Raw genomic sequence first — 19,668 nt, forward strand, 5'->3', positions numbered from 1 at the left:
TCACTCACTCACTCGCTCACTCACTCCCCCTACTTGCTCCTCATCCATCCATTCCTCTCTCCGCGCTATCCCAAACATTCAAACGTCCCTCCACAAATCGCCCACACACCACACCACCTCACACTCACACACCCTGCAGCCGCCCGAGCTGCTACCACCTTGAATAAAACCACCTCTGCTGCCTATCGCAGTAGTGCCTCTCTCGCCCTCTCTCACTCTCTCCCTCTGCCTCGCGTAACATATTACCCACTACTGCTGATTCTGCTGCTATTTGGCACTCCGACCTTTTGTTCGTGTTCTTTGTCAAGAGAGAAACAAAAACATCATTGCCAGATCGTTGCGCCTTTCCTTCTGACAGACCACCATGGATCGCCTCCATAGCAGTATGCAGCTCCCCTTCCTCTCTTTCCACGCCTTCCGAGATCCCCCTCACCCCACGCAACATGCTAATGTCTGATGCAAACCAACAGTCAACCCCTTCTCCAAGAGGGAGTCCCACAGCGCCAATGCCATCATCACCTACAAGGTCCTCTCCATCCTGACCTGGCTGCTGTCTCTCGTCGTCTCCGTCTACTACGTCCTGCACGAGCCCCACGATGGCTTCACCATCCGCCACCGCATCTGGGACCAGAACTGGCTGTACCCCACCGGCTTCACCCTGAACCCGGTCATTATCGACGTCTACTGGTGAGTGCATCCTCCCCGCCTGCCGATGCCTCGTCTCTCCTCTTCCAGGCCATCTGTCCTAACACGGGTTGTTCTCTCTCTTCCCCTAGGGTCGTCCTGTTCGTCCTCCAGGCCGGCTACATTGGCCACCTCTTCTCGGGCAACACCGACTACGTCAACGCGGCCTGCGCCGTCGGCAGCCACTTCATCTTCAACAACCTCCTCCACTTCGCCTTCATCATGCTCTTTGTCCGCTCCCACTTTGCCTGGGCCGAGGTCATTCTCGTTGTCAACTTCTTCAACCTGTCCTCCCTCTACTTCCGCCACAATGCCTACCCGCGCTTCATCCACACCCCGGCCGTCTCGGGCCCCCTCGCCTGGACCTTTGTCGCCATCTACTGGAACGGAGCCATCATGGTGCCCCACCCGGCCTCGCTCGTCGCCCGCATCTTTGCCAACATCTTCATCTGGGCCATCCTCGTCTATGGAGTCTTCTTCATCGTTGTGTATAAGGTGAGTTCTTCTGCGGACTGTACGCAACCCGTGGGGAGGCCTTCCCTTGAGCTAATCATTTTTCTCTCAGGATTACACGATGGGCTTCTGGCTCAGCGTTCTGTCGGCGGCCCTTGGCGTTGCCCAGTTCCAGCGCCAGGTCATTGCTCTGCAGTGGATCTTTGCCTTTGTCATCATGGCCGTGCTCTTCGTCCTGACCGTCACCATTGCCGTGCCCACCTGGATGGGTCGCGAGGTCAACTTTGGCCGACGCCAGCAGCCTGCCGCCGACACGGAGCGCGCTCCCCTCCTCGGCGAGAACTAAACCGCTCACATCGGCCACTTTGATCGACAAGTGCCACAACCGACGGCAACGCGAGAAGAATGCCGCCAGGCCCCCGTGGCAATGGATATGTGAAGTACGATTTCTGGGGTTGTGAATTACAATACTCGTGAGATCCCGGAGGAGTCATACGACTTCTATTGTGGAGGATCGGGGGACAAAAAAGGAGAGAGAAGGAAAGAAGAGAACCGGAGAGTTTTTTGGGATGGGGGTAATAACTGTGATTTCCATTGTCAGAATCTCCCCTTGGCACACGCTGTTTTTGACAGGTTGCGAGCCTCTCGTTTGCATGAGTATGCGTGGCATCAGCACAGAATTTTTGTCTTGGAGCATTAGGTACTTAGTAATCCAACCTGGCCCCCCCTTTCTGCTTTTTGTACTTTGAGCAAGAAAACAGCGCCAATTGACCTGTGAAAGTCGTGTAATGCTCTTGATATCATGACCTTGGGAAGCTTTATCGCCTATGACGTAGGGTGTTGGCCTTATCGATAGCACGGAAAAGGGTTTATCGATTAGGTGTTGATAACGGTGGGCTTTTTTGCCAAGCTTGACTCCGTTTTTGCGGAGGATCATAGCTTCAGTCTTCTTTACTCGCTCGCTCCCCATCCTGAGAAGGTGTGTTCGAACACAGGCGCAAGAAAGACGTGCCAGATGGCGCCAAAGCGCGAGAGACAACTCGGTCGAATAACACACGCCTGCCTAGATTGAGCTGCACAGCACAGGTCCGGCCGGCCTCGAGAATCCCAAAAAAAAAAAAAAAAAAATGGCTGCTCTTCTGGGCCGCCGCAGCATCCTCCCGTTCCCGCAGCCGCTGCGAGTCGGCACCGACGTCTGCCGGGTCTCGCGCGTCTACCGCATCCTGACCTCTGGCGGGCCCGCGCGGCGCCGCGGCGCCCGGTTCGTCGAGCGCCTGCTCGCGCCGCGCGAGAGGGAGCCCGCGAGGCTGAGGGCCGAGGTCGCCTGGCTGCTCTCTTCTTCCTCCTCCTCCTCTCCGGGCCGGGAGGGACAGGGACAGGGACGACTGGCGGCGTCGACGGCGATACCGGGCCGGGAGAAGGAGCAGGAGCAGGGGCAGGGGCAGGGGGTGGTGATGGTGGCTGGGGGGAGGAGGGATGCGCGGGTGTGGAAGGCTGCTGAGTTTTTGGCTGGGCGGTATGTTTTTCTCTCTTCCCTATCTGTATTTGTCGTCGGTCTTGTAGCAGAGAACGGGCTCGAGGAGGGGGAGGGGGGGCCAGGGGGGATTTGCCCAGTACGAGGAGGGCTGAGGGCTGACACACAAGACGACGCATACATAGGTTCGCGGCCAAGGAAGCGGCCATCAAGGCGCACCCGCACCGGGCGCTGACTTTCCACGACGTCGAGATCACGCGGCGGGAGGACACGGGGGTCGAGCCGAGCGCCGGAGGGGCGCCGCCCGTCGCCATCATACGGGGGCTCGAGGACCGGGGCGTGCCGGACCAGGAGGCCTTGGTGAGCATCAGCCACGACGGGGACTATGCTACGGCCGTGTGCATCGGGTTTGATGCGAGGGGTTCTGGTTGAGAACTCGATGGAAATGATGTTTGTAGACCTAATTGTCCCCTTGTATTTAGCAACGACAACGATTCTGTGCAAAGAAACCTATGGCAGTCCGGGCTTATTACTGGTATCACTAGATTGTTTCCTACCCACCGAAAGGTTGTTTGTTCGCGTAGTATTTGCTGTCAGCAACAGGGCCTCCCCGGTGCCTCCTAGACAGTCAACATGACAGCTTCATTGCTGACAGAACCCTTTACAACCTTGCCATCCCCTTTGAAAGTGATATTTCAGTCTCATCACTCGCTCGACCAGCATAACAATGGAGCAGAACCGAGTCGAGTCTGTTATTGTGACTAATACGCACTACTGTAAGTGGGTCCCGCAACAAAAAGGTCTTGCTTCATAGATTCTAATAACCCCTAAATGGCACCAATGATAGGGCGCTTGGCGCAAAGGTAGCGCGCGGTCCTCCTATTCTTTCTCGAGAATAAGACTGAGGTTGCGGGTTCGAGTCCCGTGGTGCTCGTTTTTTTTTGTGTTTTCTTTTTATTGCTCTCCCCTCCCCCCCCCCCCCCCCCCCCCCGCCCGAGGTCACCACAAGTTGTCACTTGTGCCGCCTTGTTTTCCTTTTTGGCAGCTTCATACTTGCTGACTTGGATTTCGATAGAATTCCTGTTTCATATGGTCTAGGACTCTATTCTGTATGTAAAACTACCGCGTCTGTAGTCTGGAAATCACGGAATGGCTGAATGTGATGTTGGCGCCGCATGTTCACCTCCCGGACCTTTTGACCTCTCGACCATGGTTCTGCTGCACTTGGGCTCCTCCTACCCTGTGGCCGGTGAGTCAACTCGTCCGGACGTCCGTATGCGCAAGTTTGTGAGGCAGGATGGATATGCGAGATATCTACTCAACACCAGACGCAACCAAATTGTTGTAGTAAACAGTCCCTCGGCGAACTGCCGAGAGATCATTTCGAATGTATATAAAATGGCTTGTCCTCACACACTCTCTCAAGTCTGTCTCTCATACTTGTCTACATCAAGACTCTCAAGCCCATTCTTTATCAAGACTCCTAAACCCATTCTCCATTATAGAGCTCGACACACAACACCTGCATGCGCATATAAGACTACGCAAGACAATGCCGACCTTCACAATCCCTATTGTACCCAATCAGGAGAGTGGACGGCCCTTTAGCAAGCTCAAAGAATTCACCTTCTCTAAGCCCCGTCTGGTCAAGCTACACGAGGCTGCCAGGGGAATCGACAGAGCTAACAACCACAGCCTTCTAGACTTTGGGTATCAGCTGCTGCGAACCGTCAATGTAGCCGATACCCAGAGCCTAGAAGGCTGTGGTTGTTGGCTCTGTCGATCCCCCTGGTAACCTCGCGTATATATTGACACCGACGTGAATAGATATAGACTCGACTTCCTCTATTATATTACTTCGTATTTCGAAACTGGTACAATTCTGGAGATGATTTTCCAAACTATTATTAGTACTATTACTCGAGCGATCCTAACAACAAAACTCCCAAAAGTCCGCAGAGTCCCTTGAAGCAAACTTGAATATCCAATGCGTGTCCAGCATAATCTGTTTGTGGGGTATCTAAACGAGTGCCTCAATCGCCATTGACTGTTAACGCCCATCCCCTGGATCACAAACAACATTACACTCTAGTACAGAATCTTCTCCTCCCAGACAGGGGGGCGGGTGGTCTCGCGGTCCCACACGAGCTTGTTCTTCTCGTCCAGGGTGCAGCCCTCGTCCGTGATCGGGATGACCTTGCTCGTGTGCTCGATCTCCTGCTTGGAAACGCCGGCCTGGTCCTCGGGAATCCACAGCATCGGCGGGGAGCTGGCGACAGAAGGGGGCCTGTACGCAGCCTCCACCACGGCGGGCGTGTACATCTCCCGGATGTTGAACGAGCTATGCCTCGGCACCAGGTGACGCAGAGTGTTGTAATCTGCGTAGTTCCAAGGCATAAGGAACCGTGTGACAAAATTGCCCTTCTTGGGGACGACGGCGGTGTCTGCACCATTGGCAAAGCCGTTGGTGCGGCCGTCGATAGACACCTCCGCCTTGTCGTTGCTCCCCGTGGCCTCGAGATCACCCCTTCTCTCCTCTTCCTCCGCGAGCAAGCTCTGAGGCAGGTTGTAGAGAAGCGGGTTGAGCGCGTGGTTCATACTGAGGTGGAACAGGACGGTGAAGACGAGGAACACGATCATGAGAACCATAGGCCCGAACGCCTCGGATGAACCAAACAGGCCAATCATGCAAAGCTCGGCGAGATAGACACCGGTGAACAGCTGCTTGACAGCGCGCGGGTAGATCAGACCGCGCGTGTCGATGCTGGTGTCGGTGACAAACAGAACGTTGTAGCGCCAAGCGAAGTAGAAGAGGGACATGCCGACGCAGGCCCAACCCATCATCAGAGGAGCAATACCAGCGTAGGTAATTGCTATAACCAGTCAGTACATAGAGTTTACGTGTGATATTCGCTCATCAAGACTCACAAATAACAGCGATGTTTGTGTAGACTGGGAGAGTGCTGCCCCAGGAGATAGCACTGAGGTTGGCCCACTTCTGGTACAAGGCACGGGGCGTGCCTGCGAGGTATTTGTACATCAGATTGAAGATGATGAATCCGACAACTTGTGAAATGACACCGGAGGCAATGGTGAGACCCTGGACGATGAAGTAAGAAATGTAGAAGTTGGAAGACTTGGGCAAATTCTCCGCGAGAACTCTCGTAACTGCGCCGGCCGGATCGGGGGAATTCTTGATCTGCATCACGACGGCGGACGCAGAAGAGGTCATGGTGGTGATGAGGAAGACCTGGATGACCTGGAAGGCGAAGTAGGCGTTCTGGGTGAAGAGTTCGATGCGCGAGTACGACGGCTCTCCGGAGAACTTGGCCAGCACTGTCATGGGTTAGCATCTCTGCGATACAAAGATGGCGATCAAGATGAAAACTCACGTCTGATGACGATAGGAACCAATGACATAAGGATGGACAGAGCGACCGAGGGTAGAAGACCACTGATAAAGCCCATGATAACCTAGTATGGAAAATTAGTGACCCGACACGTAATGAACAGAGTTGAGGAGTTCTGAAGTACTTACCGAGGGTACATCATTGAGCCAAGTCAAGAACGAGATGCTCTTCAGATAGTCAACGTTGCTAATGACACCGACGACAGCAACAGGGATGGCCCAGAAGATAATCATGGCGGTAATGAAGGCGATCACTGCGTAGCGACGAATGACCTTCTGCCACCAAGGAATGCTGAGAGAGGACCAAACAACGTCGCTTGGGGTGATGCCGATGTAGCTGGGTGACATGTGCAGACCTTGGTGATGGGCGAGAACTTGGTAGGCCGACTCTGCCTCGGCCTGGGTGCGGAACTCAACAAAGACGGCGGGCATCTTCTTGCTGGCTCCAGCCCGGTACTTCTCTTGAGCAGCGGCGGTCTCGGGAATCAGGCGTTCCAGCTCGGTGCGGCACCAGTCAATGGAGTCAACCTTCTTGCCAATCAAGCCCAGAAGACCAGTGCGATGGGTCGGACGCTTCTTCTTGGGAACCCAGCGGCCAGCGACGGTGCCCGACTCAGCACCGGCGGCGGCGGACGACTTCTCTGCAGCAGCGCCGTCCTTCTTCAGGGATGCATTACGGGCCTTGTTAGCGAGCTTGATGAGTTTGACTTCGGACTTTTCAAGCCTGAAAGCCGCCTTGTCACGCTCCTCGACAAGCTCATCGCATTCCTTCGTGTCGCCAGCAATCCAGACGTTCTTGACAGATGGGCCAAACATCTTGCGGACCTTTCGCTCGTCGAGGTACGGGTCGGGGACCGAGGTGAAGAGAACGGTGCGGGAAGAGATTCTCTCGGAGTAGAGAGGGCTGAGAAGGAAGGCTTGGCGCATGTTGATGTAGAAGACGCACTCCCTGAAGATCAGGTACATGACAAATCCATAAAAGACCCAAGAGACCAGGGCATGAGCGTAGTACCTGCTCTTCTGAGTCTGCTGGTTGATGTTGGAGTAAGACAGGATATCGAGCTGCTGAGCGCTACCCCCGCCAGTGGCATTGACCGGGAAGAGAATGGGCCAGGTGATGCAGCAGCCAACGAAAGTGATTACGACGGTCATGCGCAGGAAGCGAAGATACAAGTAGGCGTCGAGGGACTGGTGCTGCAAGGCGTAGACATCAGGTATCTTCCAGAATTTGCCAAACCAGTTGAACAGGCCGTTGGGCAATTCGGGAGTGCGTTCGCTGAGGTGTGCATGTAAGCGGGTTGTTCCTCAGTGATTATCGCAAGCCGGGCCCGAGGCTTGACTTACTTCTCCCGTAGACTCCCAAGATAAGTTCTGGGGGCATACCATCTTCTTTGGTTCCGTCGTAGGACCAAGAAGATGGCGAAGTAGATGCCGGCTGTCAAGGCGACAGGGCCGAGCGTCAGGTACAGGCCTTGATACGGGATTTCGTGTCAGTAACCACCAAGTCCCATAACATCTCCGAAAGCCGCGCGGAGCCAACTCACCCTGAAGGGACGTCGAGTTCGTGCTGTCAGACATGGTGAAAGGCCCAACTCGATAAGGCTTTGACCGTTGACCAAATTAGGTACCCTCGTCGGGTTGGCTAGAAGCAGCACCAATGGAGTGCTCCTATAGAGTTGAAAAGATCCCCAGTCTCTTTCTCTCTCTCTCGCTCTGTGCTCCGTGTTAGTCGAGGCCGGAGGAAGAGTGTGTGAGAAGCCAAGGGCCGTAGGGGAAAAAGACAGGCAATGTCGCGGAGGGGCCAATCTCAAATAACAAGTCCCGTGGGAAAATTACAAGAACAGCATTGAGCAAAAGCAGGGTTCACTCACACGGATGGGGCAATGGCAAGGGTGGTTGGAGGCGGGCTGCGGGTTGGCTGCTCAAGCTAGCCTGCGATGCGCGAGTGGGTGGCTCCTGCCTTTGATTGCGAGGGAGCTTGATAGCTTGATATTGATCGTCCTAAGGAAAGCGCGATCCAAGACACAGGAATGCCGCAAATGAAGGAGGGAAAAAACAAAAGGACGGCGCAACGGTGGGAATTGTTCCTTTTTCCTCGACGATGCAAATGTCCGCTTGGGATGGTTTGACTACATATACAGCGCCCACCTTGTCTGCGGCCTCTTGTGACAAGTACTTGCTTCCTGTCTCTTCTTCTCTCCAAGATCCTCCGTAGACCAAGCGTCTGTGAGAGGTTTGCTTGGTCTGGCGCGATGGCACGAGCTCCCCACACGGTCGCCCCTAGGCCTACCAGGCGAGAGTAGGGCAGCGAGCGACTATGACGAAAGATGCTTGGACGATCCTTGTCAAGCTGAGCTGGACCCAGCTGGACTAGCAGGCCAGTCTCCCAGTCAAGAGGAGCTAGTGCACTCAAAATTTATTGCTTTGGAAACTGGGGCCACACAAGCACACGCTAATCGGCAATTGGACGGCAATCTTGCACCGGCGGGAACGAGCAGCAGGGTGGGTGGTGGTTGTGGTGTGGTGGAGCCCTGGTTTTGATTCGGATTTTGATTCACATGCAGCTGCAGCAGGGGTGCGCCGAGAGCAAGCCCAGCCCACAAGCAGGGCAGTTGGGCTCGTTTCCTTGTTGTTCGGATGAGGTTCCAGGTCTTGGTGTTACATTGTCGCCCTGGCCCGTTATGCGAAAAGGCAGCACCGCATAGCAGGTTGACCGGTTTTGATAAAAGAGGTGCCCTACGAGCAGCTTCTTTTTCTTTTGTCCCGCCTGCCTTTGCCACCGGAGCCGTGACAACGGATGTAAACGGCTGAAAAAGACAGGACCATAGCCGCTTGACACTTGGGTGTTTGAGCCGCTCCCACCGCCACCTGGCTGCGAGGAAGTCGAGGAAGTCGAACAGAATCCGACCTTCTGTGCTTCTTGGCTCCCTCACGATCGATCGCCTCGGCAGGCTGTCGTGCGTGGATCTCACTGATGATGAGCTCTGCTTGTACAAGGAGAAGGAGGGGAAGATGACCTCAACACGCGCTGTCAGACAGTACTTCTGGGCCCGATGGCTCTCAAAGTTCTGCCCATCCCACTAATTACGGGGATCGCAAACCACCAGGAAGCGGCGCCATGCGGAATACGTATACACTTCCTCCACAGTGTATGCCAACCGGCTTGTCAGCTTTATCGCACCTCCATATGTTTCGCATACTCCGTGCTTGTACCTAAGTGCAAGGTGAATATACAAACAAGGAGCCGAAAGTCTCTATCTCATATGTGGAGGCGCATGTCTCGGCCCAATGGCTGCCGTCCACGGTTGGTAGGTAGACTTGGTAGACTGTAGATTAGGTGGCCTCAATGTGCAAGTTGTTTTACGGAGTAGGTTTGTGGCTCCCACCCATCATACTCATGCCATTGTGTCCATGGTCGCCTATGTATGACGCATCCGAAGGCGTCACCGGCGGCGTCTACCGACTAGTCTGCACGCCGTTACTAGGATCTGGGTTACTCAACACCGTCAATTGATATCCGTGGATGACGGCAATGAGATTTTGGCCTGGCGATGGATTGCGATCTAGACCCAGCTTTTTTTTCTGGGGAGGTGATACCGTGATAGCTGAACCCTTCTTCCATGGGGCAATGATCTCCAGGTCTCATCTCGTTGGCTCCCTTGTGACAGGCGGGAGGAGGACAGTGGGGTTGCAATCCAGATTAGCGACGCAGAGTAATTGAGCAGCGCCAGGGATTTTGGTTGGGCACGCTTTCGAGGAAGTGATTGACATACAATGACCATAATGAAGTCCACAATACCAATGCGCCAGCCGTGATCTGTTGACCTCGGCGCTTCCTTGCTGCGACTGACAGAAGGCATTGCGTAGCAGTGACAGGCCTCGCTTCGTCCAAAATATGAAGGGAGAGAGCCTGGTAGACCGTGGGCGTTCTTCCTTACAACGGTCTCAGTCCGTGCCGCGGGTTTCTGAAAAGGGGTCCCGAGTTTCGCCCAAGATTACCGCATGCGGATATAGGTATCGTTCAACTCTCGGTGTCCGTCCAGCATTTCTCATATGTTACCAGACTTCTCGTGGCCAGTTGCTGTACAGAAGAAGCATGACACACAAAGATAATCGAAATCAAGCTCTGGTTCCTTTGTTCTTTCCATCACTAATTGTTTTCCGTTGGCTCGAAAATGACTGTTTGCGGATACTCTCACTGGCGCGAGTTATTTGCTCGAAGCAGAACCGGTTGCAGAGAACAAAGAGATGCCTCGTCTTTGTTGCCAGGAGCACATATTAACAAGGTCTCCTTGAGACTCTATCCAATTTGAAACCTTGATGTAGTCAACATTTATCTGCCCTTTCATTGAAGTAAATCCAGAGCTTGCTCGCTTTTGACAGAGATTGGAGCACGAGTCCTTCTCACGATAACCCCCCCTGGATCAAGCAACAGCAGGAGCAAGAACAAGGACAATATGTCTCTGCCACACGCCCAAGAACAGGAGATTGATCCTTACGCGGCCATGAAGGGCTACATCGCCGGGAACGACTATGCGCTACCGTACTACTCTGAGTTCTCCAAGCTTCATTTCGAACAAAAGGATATGCTTCGGCACATGAACTGCTCCTTTTGTTCGACGCCGGGCCGGCCGCCTACCCTGGCGAGTTTGAAGCTCCATCTCCAATCTCTTGCATACGCAGTGTCTCTGCTATGCCCGAGCAGTTCCAAGGCCGAGCTCCTGGTCGGTGGCACCAGCAAACGGACGCGAGACTCGCAAGCCGATGGCGATGTCAACCTCGACGATCAGTTCGACTGGCTCCTGGACATGTCCAGGCCCTACGAGACCAGGGACGCCACCCACTTCTCCTCGCTCAACAGCCTCGTCAACAACGTCGAGTCCCGCCACGACGCCTTCGGCACCAAGCTGCACTGCCCGCTGAGGGAGCACGTGGCGCGCGCCGAGGACGCCCAGCGCAAGCCCTACGCCACGCACCACAACCTGCTGATGCACGCCAACGCCTGCCTCGAGCGCCTCGACTACGAGTACGGCGCGACGGGCGGCCTGCTGTCGATCCTGCCGCTCGACGAGCAGCTCGACGAGCGCGACATGAAGGCGGCGCGCAACACGCTCGTGGGCCAGTGGCTGCTGCACACGCAGCGCCTGACCAACCGCATGCACGAGCTCGAGATCAGCTACGCCAACGCGCTCGACGCGCTGCACGGCGAGGCCGTCGTGCCGCTGCAGCACCTCAGCGCCGCCGGGCCCGAGGCCCGCGCCGCGGGCCGCACCGTCGCCTTCCCGCAGGACCGGTGGGTGCTGGCCAACGCCGGCGACGACGTCTTCGACATGCTGCACGCCCGGCTCGACCGCGCGGAGAAGCTCTCGGAGCACCGGGCGCGCCTCGCGCGCGACGCGGGCGCCGCCGGCGAGCGCCTGCAGGCCGAGCCGGCGGGGGAGGGCCAGGAGGAGCACGGCGACAGGGATGGGGCGTACGAGCGCGGCATCGTCTACGTCGACGTGTCGACGCGGTACTACCGCCTCAAGGGCCAGGGCAAGACCACCATGTTCGTCCTGCCCGCGCGGGGCGAGCACCCGGCCGTCGAGGCGACGCGGACCCTCGAGAGCAAGCCGACGGTGGTGACGGTCCATGCGCCCGAGTCGGTGGGCTGGGTGTCGGACATGGAGAAGCGATTCTCCAAGCACGTTGAGGAGGGCAAGGTCTGGCACGATAAGTTCAACAAATTGGATAGGATGATGGTCGACAAGGTCAGGGAAAATCGACGCCTGCTTGCTGACCTAGAGGAGTGCAAGGATCGCTGCAAGGAGATGGAGGTGGAGCTTCAGCGGTTGAAGGGAACGGCGAACCCGGCCTGATTTTACAAGTAGTAGTTTCGTGTCATCTTTCACATAAGGATGGGATAGTGTTGCGTCGGCTCTTTGGCTATTGACATGGAGTGTTACTGTCATTTCATCATCTTCAAGTCCTTGGTTAGTTTGAATTGAACGTGCCAAATGAATCATGGTCTTTTTTCTTTCTCATCTCGGCACCGGTCTCAACTTTCACACACATAGAGTTGTGCAACAGACCTAGAGTACTTTCTTGCCTGCCTCTTCGACAGGGCTGGGTACAGAAGAGACATTGCATCTCTTCTTGTACCTACCTTACGAAGTACCTGGTATTGCAACTGACGACCATGCCCAGAGATGCATGCTAAAGAGCAGTGGCGGGTCGAGATTGCGGATAATTATGGGGGGTGGCGCACAGACTCGCACTGCCTGGTTGCTCAGTCAACCGCCCGTCGTAGGGGACCAAAACACATCCCGCCATCTCACGAATCTCACCACATGCCAGCCGCAGCCTGCGATTGGTCCCCTCGTAGGTGAAACTGGGTCACAGGTTGCAATCCATGTTGCATCGAGAGAGTCCAGATCCATCTGGCTCTCCTGGCTCCCCTGGCGACTAGCGCTGGTCTCCATTGTGGCTTCCGACCCGCCGCCCGTCGTCGCCAATGTTGATCCTTTGTTGAAGAGCCGCTTGCCCGCTTGACTTTCGTATTCTTCCCTGCTTGCCTGCACCGTGCTCACCTTGCCAACTCACCATCGCGTGGAGCCTTCACGATCCGGAGGGCCATGAGACACATTGCTTCTTGACCAGGCTGAGGATATCCCGGACTACAGACTACGGTGCTCTGGTGGATATCTCGGACACGCTGCAGTCGATAACTCGCCCAGCGTGGCTTGAACCTTGCGCGGGGAACGAACAGCCATGGTCTGAGACGACATCACATTCCCGGCCGTCTCAACTATCCCGATGCTTCAAGGTGTGCGGCGCTCCCTCCCAGCGGGGGCGTCATCCAGACCCGTTGGACGTCTCTGGAAGGCCGTCTTCGCCGTCGCGGTGTTCGTATCAATGGCGATGGCGGCATCACCGGCGTCCTACCCATACACGCCAGCAACGTTCCTCCTGCCGCCGGCAGACGGCTTGTCGACACAGCAAGATGGCCACCTTGCCTATCTCATCACGCCCAACGGCAAAACTGTCGACATACGATCTCTGGACATCTCGTCGGCTCTAGATGCTGCATCCCTCAAATTCAACACCATTCAGTCTGGCCTGCCCTTCTTGGACTCTTCCAGTAGCACAAACACTGCCTTCTCCTCCTCGATACTCGAGAATGGCACCATTGCAGTCTTCGCTGGTGACTGCTCGTCTGGGTCCAGCACCAAAATCTGGACCTTTTCGCCCCCCAACTCGACCTCAAGCTCGTCCAACCCTTGGACCACTTACACTATCTCAACATCAAGCACGGTCAGCGCGGACAAGCTGGGGCCGTCATTTCTTGGCCAGAACATCGCATTCTCCTCCCAGATCGAGCCCTCTGTCTCACAGCCTGTCATCTACTCGTATGGCGGAATGTGTCCATCTTCAGATGGGAGGACTGCTTCTACCTGGCAGAGCTCCAGCCAGTACTCCAACCAGATGCTCAAGCTTACACCTGGCTCGGACACAGCATATTCTGCAAGCTTGATCACGAGCAAAGGGCCTCCTATTGCTGAGGCCGGCTTCACGTTTACCTCCCTTACGCCATCCATCTCCAATAGGTCAGGCATTGTGACCCAACAAGTCAACTATGTGCTGTTAGGAGGCCACACCAAGCAAGCCTTCATCAACATGAGCACGGCGGCGGTCTGGAGCTTGCCCGAGGAGAATTGGTCTTTCACGCCCATCAGCGCGCCCGATACTGCCAACACCGAGTTAGCCAAGAAGGAAGGTGCTGCCAAGAGATCATTGCCGACCAGTGTCGATAGCAGATCCGGACACACTGCTGTTCTCGCCGAGGATGGAAACGCCCTCATCATCTTCGGCGGTTGGGTTGGTGATGTCTCCCAGGCAGCTGAGCCTCAGCTTGCTGTCCTGGAGATGGGGGCCGGTTATGGCCAGTGGCAGTGGCGTATCCCGTCGTCCCAACCCTCTGGAAATGGTATTTACGGTCACGCGGCAGCCCTTCTTCCAGGAAATATGATGATGATATACGGGGGTTATAGCATCTCTGGGTCGACATCCAAGCGCGATGCGACACCAATGTTCTTGAACCTGACCAGTTTTACGTGGTCGAATACATACACGAACCCTTCTCACGACTCATCCACCACGAGCAAATCGTCGCCCGGTTCTGACTCCAAAACAACGAAACTTGGTCTGGGCTTGGGTTTGGGCCTTGGAATTCCTCTGCTTCTTTTACTCCTGTCACTCGGTTTCTGCATGCGACGCCGCCACCGGGTTCAAGCTCGACGGCGTGATGCCGCAGTGAAAGCCTTGGCACAGGATCACGCCCAATTTCTTCACGGAGAAGACGACGACATGGTAGAGGTAGATAGGGGGGCAGCTTTCCCCTTCGAATGGGGCTCGGCGACCAGGAGTTGGTACACCGGCGGAGATGACCCCTATGTCAGGGGTGGGCGCTCTCTCGGGTACGAGTCTTTACGCGGATCGCGACCTGAACAGACTTTCCAACCTTTGCCCCACCCGAAAGAAGTGTTGAGGAAGCCCTTGAGGAACACCGCCCGAGGGCTATACCAGCCAACAACCATAGCCGATTACGAATCCCGTGCTGGCCAAAGGGGAGCCGGCAACATTCATCCTATCTACGAAGCCGACGAGGACGGTGGCGAGGGGCCGGTGAAGGAGAGTCCCGAGAATGAAGATCCATTCATGACGCCGACAGGAGCAGTAGGTGCTAACAGCGCTCGCTCTCTGGCTACCCCTAGTCCCGATGGCTCTCATGCAAAGGGGCAAGATAGGGAGGTGCAGGACTGGGTCTCGGATGTTGACACCGGGGACGTCATGATGGCCGCTAGGTACGGTGGTCAGGGCGTGACGGCGCAACATTCACGACGGCTCTCACCCACGAGACGAGCCAGTACGAGGTCGAAGGCAAGCAGTCCGACAAACGCCAGCTTTAATGGAGATGACGAAGCCAGGACTGCCAGCAACCTGTCCGACAAGAGTGCCCTCAGCTTTATGCAGAATGTCTCCCGATCTGCCTCCATCCGTCTCGGCCTCGGAGCCGTACCGATCACCAAGGAGGATGGGCGACTGGGTAGCAGCTCCGGTAGCAGCAACAGCAGCCACACCTACAACACAGCTAAAACCACATTCCCAGCCTTGCAAGCCGAAGGGCCGGCCTTGTTGCAAGGGCGGTCTCGGGACGAAGGTGCGAGAGATGACGACGACTATATGGGGCTCCCCGGCAGCCCCAGCAAGAGCAAGCCGCCGCGACGGAATTGGCTCGGCAGTCTGCGGCGCGTGTTCAGCTCGTCCGGCACGGGCTCTTCTGGCACGAGTCGGGACGGCAGCCCCTCACGTAGTCTGGACAGCAGCAGCGGTGACTACGAGCCGCGAAACGTGGGGCTGGCCGAGATGCCTAATGCAACACTGTTGCGGCGCAAACAAGGGCGCGCGGATTGGGACCAGGCATCGATCCACGAGAAGACTGGGCCAAGCGACGAGTGGGATGTGGAACGGGCGGTGGAACAGCGCATGGTGCAGATCATGTTCACGGTGCCGCGTGACAAGCTTCGCGTCGTGAATGCCGAGGTCGAGAAGGAAGAGGAGGAGGCTGAGGTGTTCAACGCAAGGAGCGGCAGCGATGAAGAACAAGAGATGGACCTCGGGGAGCAAAGTCGGATGCTTGCACCAGAGCCAGACTCGTTGGACACGCCATCGCGCCAGCACCAGCACGAGGGTCTTATGGATGAATCAAACTATTTTGATCCTGTGATCAGCGAGAAGGTACCCTGGGACGATGACAACCACGAGGTCATGCGGGTGCCGACTCCGCCCATGGTCAGAGGGGAGGATCTGGAGAAGACGGATCCAGTACAGTACGCAGGGGACAAGCGCCATTCGGATTACTACGACGAGGACGAGTGGGAGGACATCAAGCCCTTCTCACCGCCGATGTCCTCGGCACCGGAGATGGAGCAGGCCACCAGGCACGAGGACCCGCCGACGCCCCTTATGACAGCTGAGGCGGTCCGGCTCAAGCGGCCGGGGTCCCGAGTGATGGAGATTGTCCAACAGATCGAGAGCCAGAGCCGGCATGGGAGCCCTCCTGTCTAACATGGACGTCTCTCGGGCTAGGGTCCAAACACTCCTCGATAGCTTTAGCTCTTCTCATCCCTTCCTCCGGCCTTGGTACATTGGAAGATGGGTTTCATTACTTTTAGGGACTTTTATTGACGCACTGGGGCGGAATGGATGCGATGCCACGAAGGGAATGACGTTTACGTGGAGGACCATTTGAGCTTTTTTACGCTTTTGCAAGGGGTTATTTTGTGTGGGATTTTGGAAATGGTATATACCAGGCGTACATTATCATCTTGTAAATAGAGCATGCGACACTTCGTAGCTCGGTCGGGTCCTTGGTTGGCACGACCCTTTGGGTGTTGGAATTGTAAAGCTACCCAGTTTTGGGTATCGTTCTGTCGTTAAGAGCTGCCCATCTCTATGTATGATTGTCTACATTACAAGAACGTGCTCATGTATACAGCGCAAATATGCCAAGCTGACGATGATGTCTCGTCCGGCTAATCCCCGTGCTTGTCCGGCCTCGCTTCTGAACATAGTCCCATCGATTAGTGATATGTATCCCGCAGTCTTCCTTGTCCAGATCCAATATCGTACATATTCTATATATCTCTATTTGCTTTCCATATAATCACATCCCTAACTCCTCCTATTACAATACCCCGAAGCCAGACAAGCGATGACACAACTCCACTATCACTTCTGCTTCTCAGAACTCAACTCGTCATCGGCGAAGACCCCCTGATCTGGTGCGCTCTCGTCAAGAGGAGAGATCACGATCGCGCATCCCGCGCCAAGGCCCTCGCGCAGAGCACGCAGGAGGTGCTCGCGAGCTCTATAACCTGGCACCCACGGGCACCGCCCTCGGGCGACGTGCGCGCCGCCGTGGCTGCGGCTGCGGCTGCGGCTGCGGCCGGTCCACGAGCCACTCGTTGTGCGACAGGATGGCCTCGACGAGGGCCCGGCCGGGGAAGTCGGCGATGACGATGCCCGCCGTGGCGTTGTGCCCGGGGGCCGCGAGCCACCGGCCCGTGCGGTCGTTCATGCCCGCGATGGACGGGTGGTCGAGCGGGCCGGCGGCGGCCTCGATGGGCAGGACGCCGACCGAGGCGCTCAGGTGCGACAGGTACAGCCGCCGCGGCGGCTCCTGCTGCGCGCCGTCTCCCGCGCGGCTGGGGGAGGCGGCGGCGGCCAGCTCGAGGTTCTCCCGGATGGCGTCCCACTTGTCGTCGAGGAAGCTGGCGTTGGCGACGACCCAGTAGTCCTCGAGCGCCAGCTGCCCCGAGAGCCAGGGGATGCCGTAGGGCGCGGCCGAGTCGAACTCCTGCAGGACCAGGGCCCTGCCGCGCAGCTCGCCCAGCGTCGGGATGGGCATCTCGGTCTCGCTGCCCTGCTCGGCGGCCGCCCGGTCGGACCGGGCGGCGGGCAGGAGGAGGTGCTTGGCGCAGCCGGGCGCCGTGCGCGGGTCCTCGAGGCGGTAGTAGTTAAACGCCTCCTCGAACGTGCGGGTCGAGTTCACCACGTCGCTGCCGGCCGCCGCCACCGTTCCCGGCTCGAGGGGGCCCGGCCTGGCGTCGCCGTCGCCGTGGTCGTCGACCGGCGGGCCCTCCTCCTTGACGCGCAGGACGAGCCCCTCGCGCGGGTGCGCGTCGAGGAAGGCAAAGGCCGCGAGCAGGACGTCGGCGTAGGCGTAGCCCGTGTAGGCGGCGGCGTGGTAGACGAGCAGGTCGCCCGCGGCGCCGAGGCGCAGGCGCAGGTCGAGGTAGCGCACGCCGGCGCGCAGCTGCGCGCCCAGGGCCAGGTTCTGGCACTGGTAGCCCTGGTCGGCGAGGCGGTGCGTCAGCGTGTCGTGGGTGCCCGGGATGGAGAGGCTGGCGAGCGAGGCCGAGTCGGGCAGGCGGGCCATCCAGTCCGGGAAGGCGGCGGCGTCGGCGTCGAAGGAGTGGGCCGAGGTGTAGTTCCGGAAGGACGGCGGTTTGTTGGGTCCTGGTTGCTTGTCTCCGCCGTGTTTGCCACCTCCTGCTGCTTCTTCATCTCCCCCCTGCTGCTGATGGGAGTCCGCGTCCGTGCCTGGGAATGGGCGCTGCAGGGTGCTGGGGAGGAGGGATGTGGCGGTTGGGAAGGAGATGACCTGGGAGATGAGGATGAGGCATGTGAGCACCATGAGGGAGAGGATGGCGTAGAAGCGGAAGCGAGAGTTTGTCGGTGCTGCCATCGTGAATGAGCGTGTGGGTCAATGTGCCAGGCGCGTTCCATTCAGGGGTTTGCCGGCGTTTCTGTTTTCTGGTGCCTTCGATACAGACAAGTCGTCCCGCGAGGCCGGTCTAATACGAGGCGCCGAGGCTATCCCAGCTGATGGCATAGGCGTGTGCGGGCGAACCTACACGCTGGGCTTTTGATGACAGAGCCGGACTTCTGCAGCCATCTGGCGACGGTGCTCTATGGGGGTTACGCGTCGTGGACTCGCGAAGGACTGGTCTCTCGTTCCTTGAGAGAAGAACAGCTCCGGGAGATGACCGTCAGCACTTTGCGACAGGGGTTTTCCATCTCGGTCGGTGGTTGGGATGGTCCGGGTGGTTCCCGCCAAGCCGTGTCGCGTCCAGCCCCTCTTTAGCCGCTGCCCGGGGCCTCAGCTCCTCCTCCCTTTGCCGATGGTGCCGGGACGGCGGCGCTACGAAACGGCGACTACGGACTAAGACCAACGGCCCAGTACCATCCAGTGCACCACTCCATTTACGAACTGTGCTGGAGAAGCAGTCAATCGTGATCAAAGTGCCAAAGCGGTCATTCGGAAGAGATAGCGCTGCGTAATGATTCATTCATTGTCTTTTATGTTCATGCCATCCTCAAAAACAAATGCTGTCTTCGACACGCTCAGTCAACAATATTCCACATTGGGATCAGCCTCCACGCCCGTAACATCTAAGCCAGGAGTAGTAGTATTTCTATTAGCCAGGCTGGTGAAATGATAAACCATTTGGGCCTTGGCCTTTAAGCAACGCAATGGGCCGGTGCCAGTCTTGCTCGCAGTCCATGGAAGCTCGGTGTCTATCTCTCCAACTCGGCACCCGGCACAGTGAGATGTGTCACTGTGGACCGGGGAACCTAGCGTTCTGGCCTTTTCCGAACAGATGCAGCATCACCTGCCATGAAGGACAGGGCATACTCTCTCTAACTATCGAGGGGCCCGATCCACGGAGCCTGGTTTAACCCGTGTGCCATGCCACCAACGAGTGCGGGGAAGTGAAGCACGGTGCAATTAGAAAGCACGTTAATAAATCCGGCAGCGGTGCGGGTCTAGTGATGATCAACAAGAAGTCGAGCAAGGCAAGAAACAGACAAGCCTTGGAGGATATCTGCATGGGACAAGCATGGGTCAAGTGCTCTGTCGATTGCCGATCCACCTGCCACAGCATCGGGCATACTGGCGCTGGTATCACCACCCAACGTCTGAAACGACACCAAGGCAAGCCACCGGTTCGACCATGTTTTGTCACTCAGAATCTCCAAAAGAGTTGATCCAAAATTCACGTCAAGACGAGAAGCATTCTACAGCGATAGACCGCCCATTTCT

At 56.9% G+C, this 19,668-nt stretch overlaps 5 protein-coding genes across 5 annotated transcripts; 3 read left to right on the forward strand and 2 right to left on the reverse strand.

Moving 5' to 3' along the window:
* Positions 1-364: 364 nt before the first annotated feature.
* On the forward strand, positions 365-1,483 carry E0L32_007283 (uncharacterized protein; the record flags this gene model as incomplete). Its single annotated transcript, XM_031142009.1, has 4 exons — positions 365-383; positions 471-687; positions 777-1,179; positions 1,250-1,483. The coding sequence occupies 4 exons, from the start codon at positions 365-367 to the stop codon at positions 1,481-1,483; spliced, it is 873 nt and encodes a 290-aa protein (XP_030993691.1).
* A 3,216-nt stretch (positions 1,484-4,699) lies between these two features.
* E0L32_007284 (uncharacterized protein) lies at positions 4,700-7,598 on the reverse strand (the record flags this gene model as incomplete). Its single annotated transcript, XM_031142012.1, has 6 exons — positions 4,700-5,484; positions 5,540-5,947; positions 6,004-6,085; positions 6,150-7,296; positions 7,365-7,491; positions 7,565-7,598. The coding sequence occupies 6 exons, from the start codon at positions 7,596-7,598 to the stop codon at positions 4,700-4,702; spliced, it is 2,583 nt and encodes an 860-aa protein (XP_030993692.1).
* Positions 7,599-10,477: 2,879 nt separating this feature from the next.
* On the forward strand, positions 10,478-11,878 carry E0L32_007285 (uncharacterized protein; the record flags this gene model as incomplete). The annotated part of the gene is made up of 1 exon (XM_031142013.1): positions 10,478-11,878. The coding sequence occupies one exon, from the start codon at positions 10,478-10,480 to the stop codon at positions 11,876-11,878; it is 1,401 nt and encodes a 466-aa protein (XP_030993693.1).
* A 937-nt stretch (positions 11,879-12,815) lies between these two features.
* On the forward strand, positions 12,816-16,127 carry E0L32_007286 (uncharacterized protein; the record flags this gene model as incomplete). The annotated part of the gene is made up of 1 exon (XM_031142014.1): positions 12,816-16,127. One exon carries the CDS (start codon positions 12,816-12,818, stop codon positions 16,125-16,127), a length of 3,312 nt encoding a protein of 1,103 aa, XP_030993694.1.
* An 802-nt stretch (positions 16,128-16,929) lies between these two features.
* On the reverse strand, positions 16,930-18,309 carry E0L32_007287 (uncharacterized protein; the record flags this gene model as incomplete). The annotated part of the gene is made up of 1 exon (XM_031142015.1): positions 16,930-18,309. One exon carries the CDS (start codon positions 18,307-18,309, stop codon positions 16,930-16,932), a length of 1,380 nt encoding a protein of 459 aa, XP_030993695.1.
* Between the last annotated feature and the right edge of the window lie 1,359 nt (positions 18,310-19,668).

Source organism: Thyridium curvatum, assembly GCF_004353045.1.
Source record: "Thyridium curvatum strain D216 chromosome Unknown NODE_44_length_342116_cov_83.455874, whole genome shotgun sequence".
NCBI classification, from domain to species: Eukaryota; Fungi; Ascomycota; class Sordariomycetes; order Thyridiales; family Thyridiaceae; genus Thyridium; species Thyridium curvatum.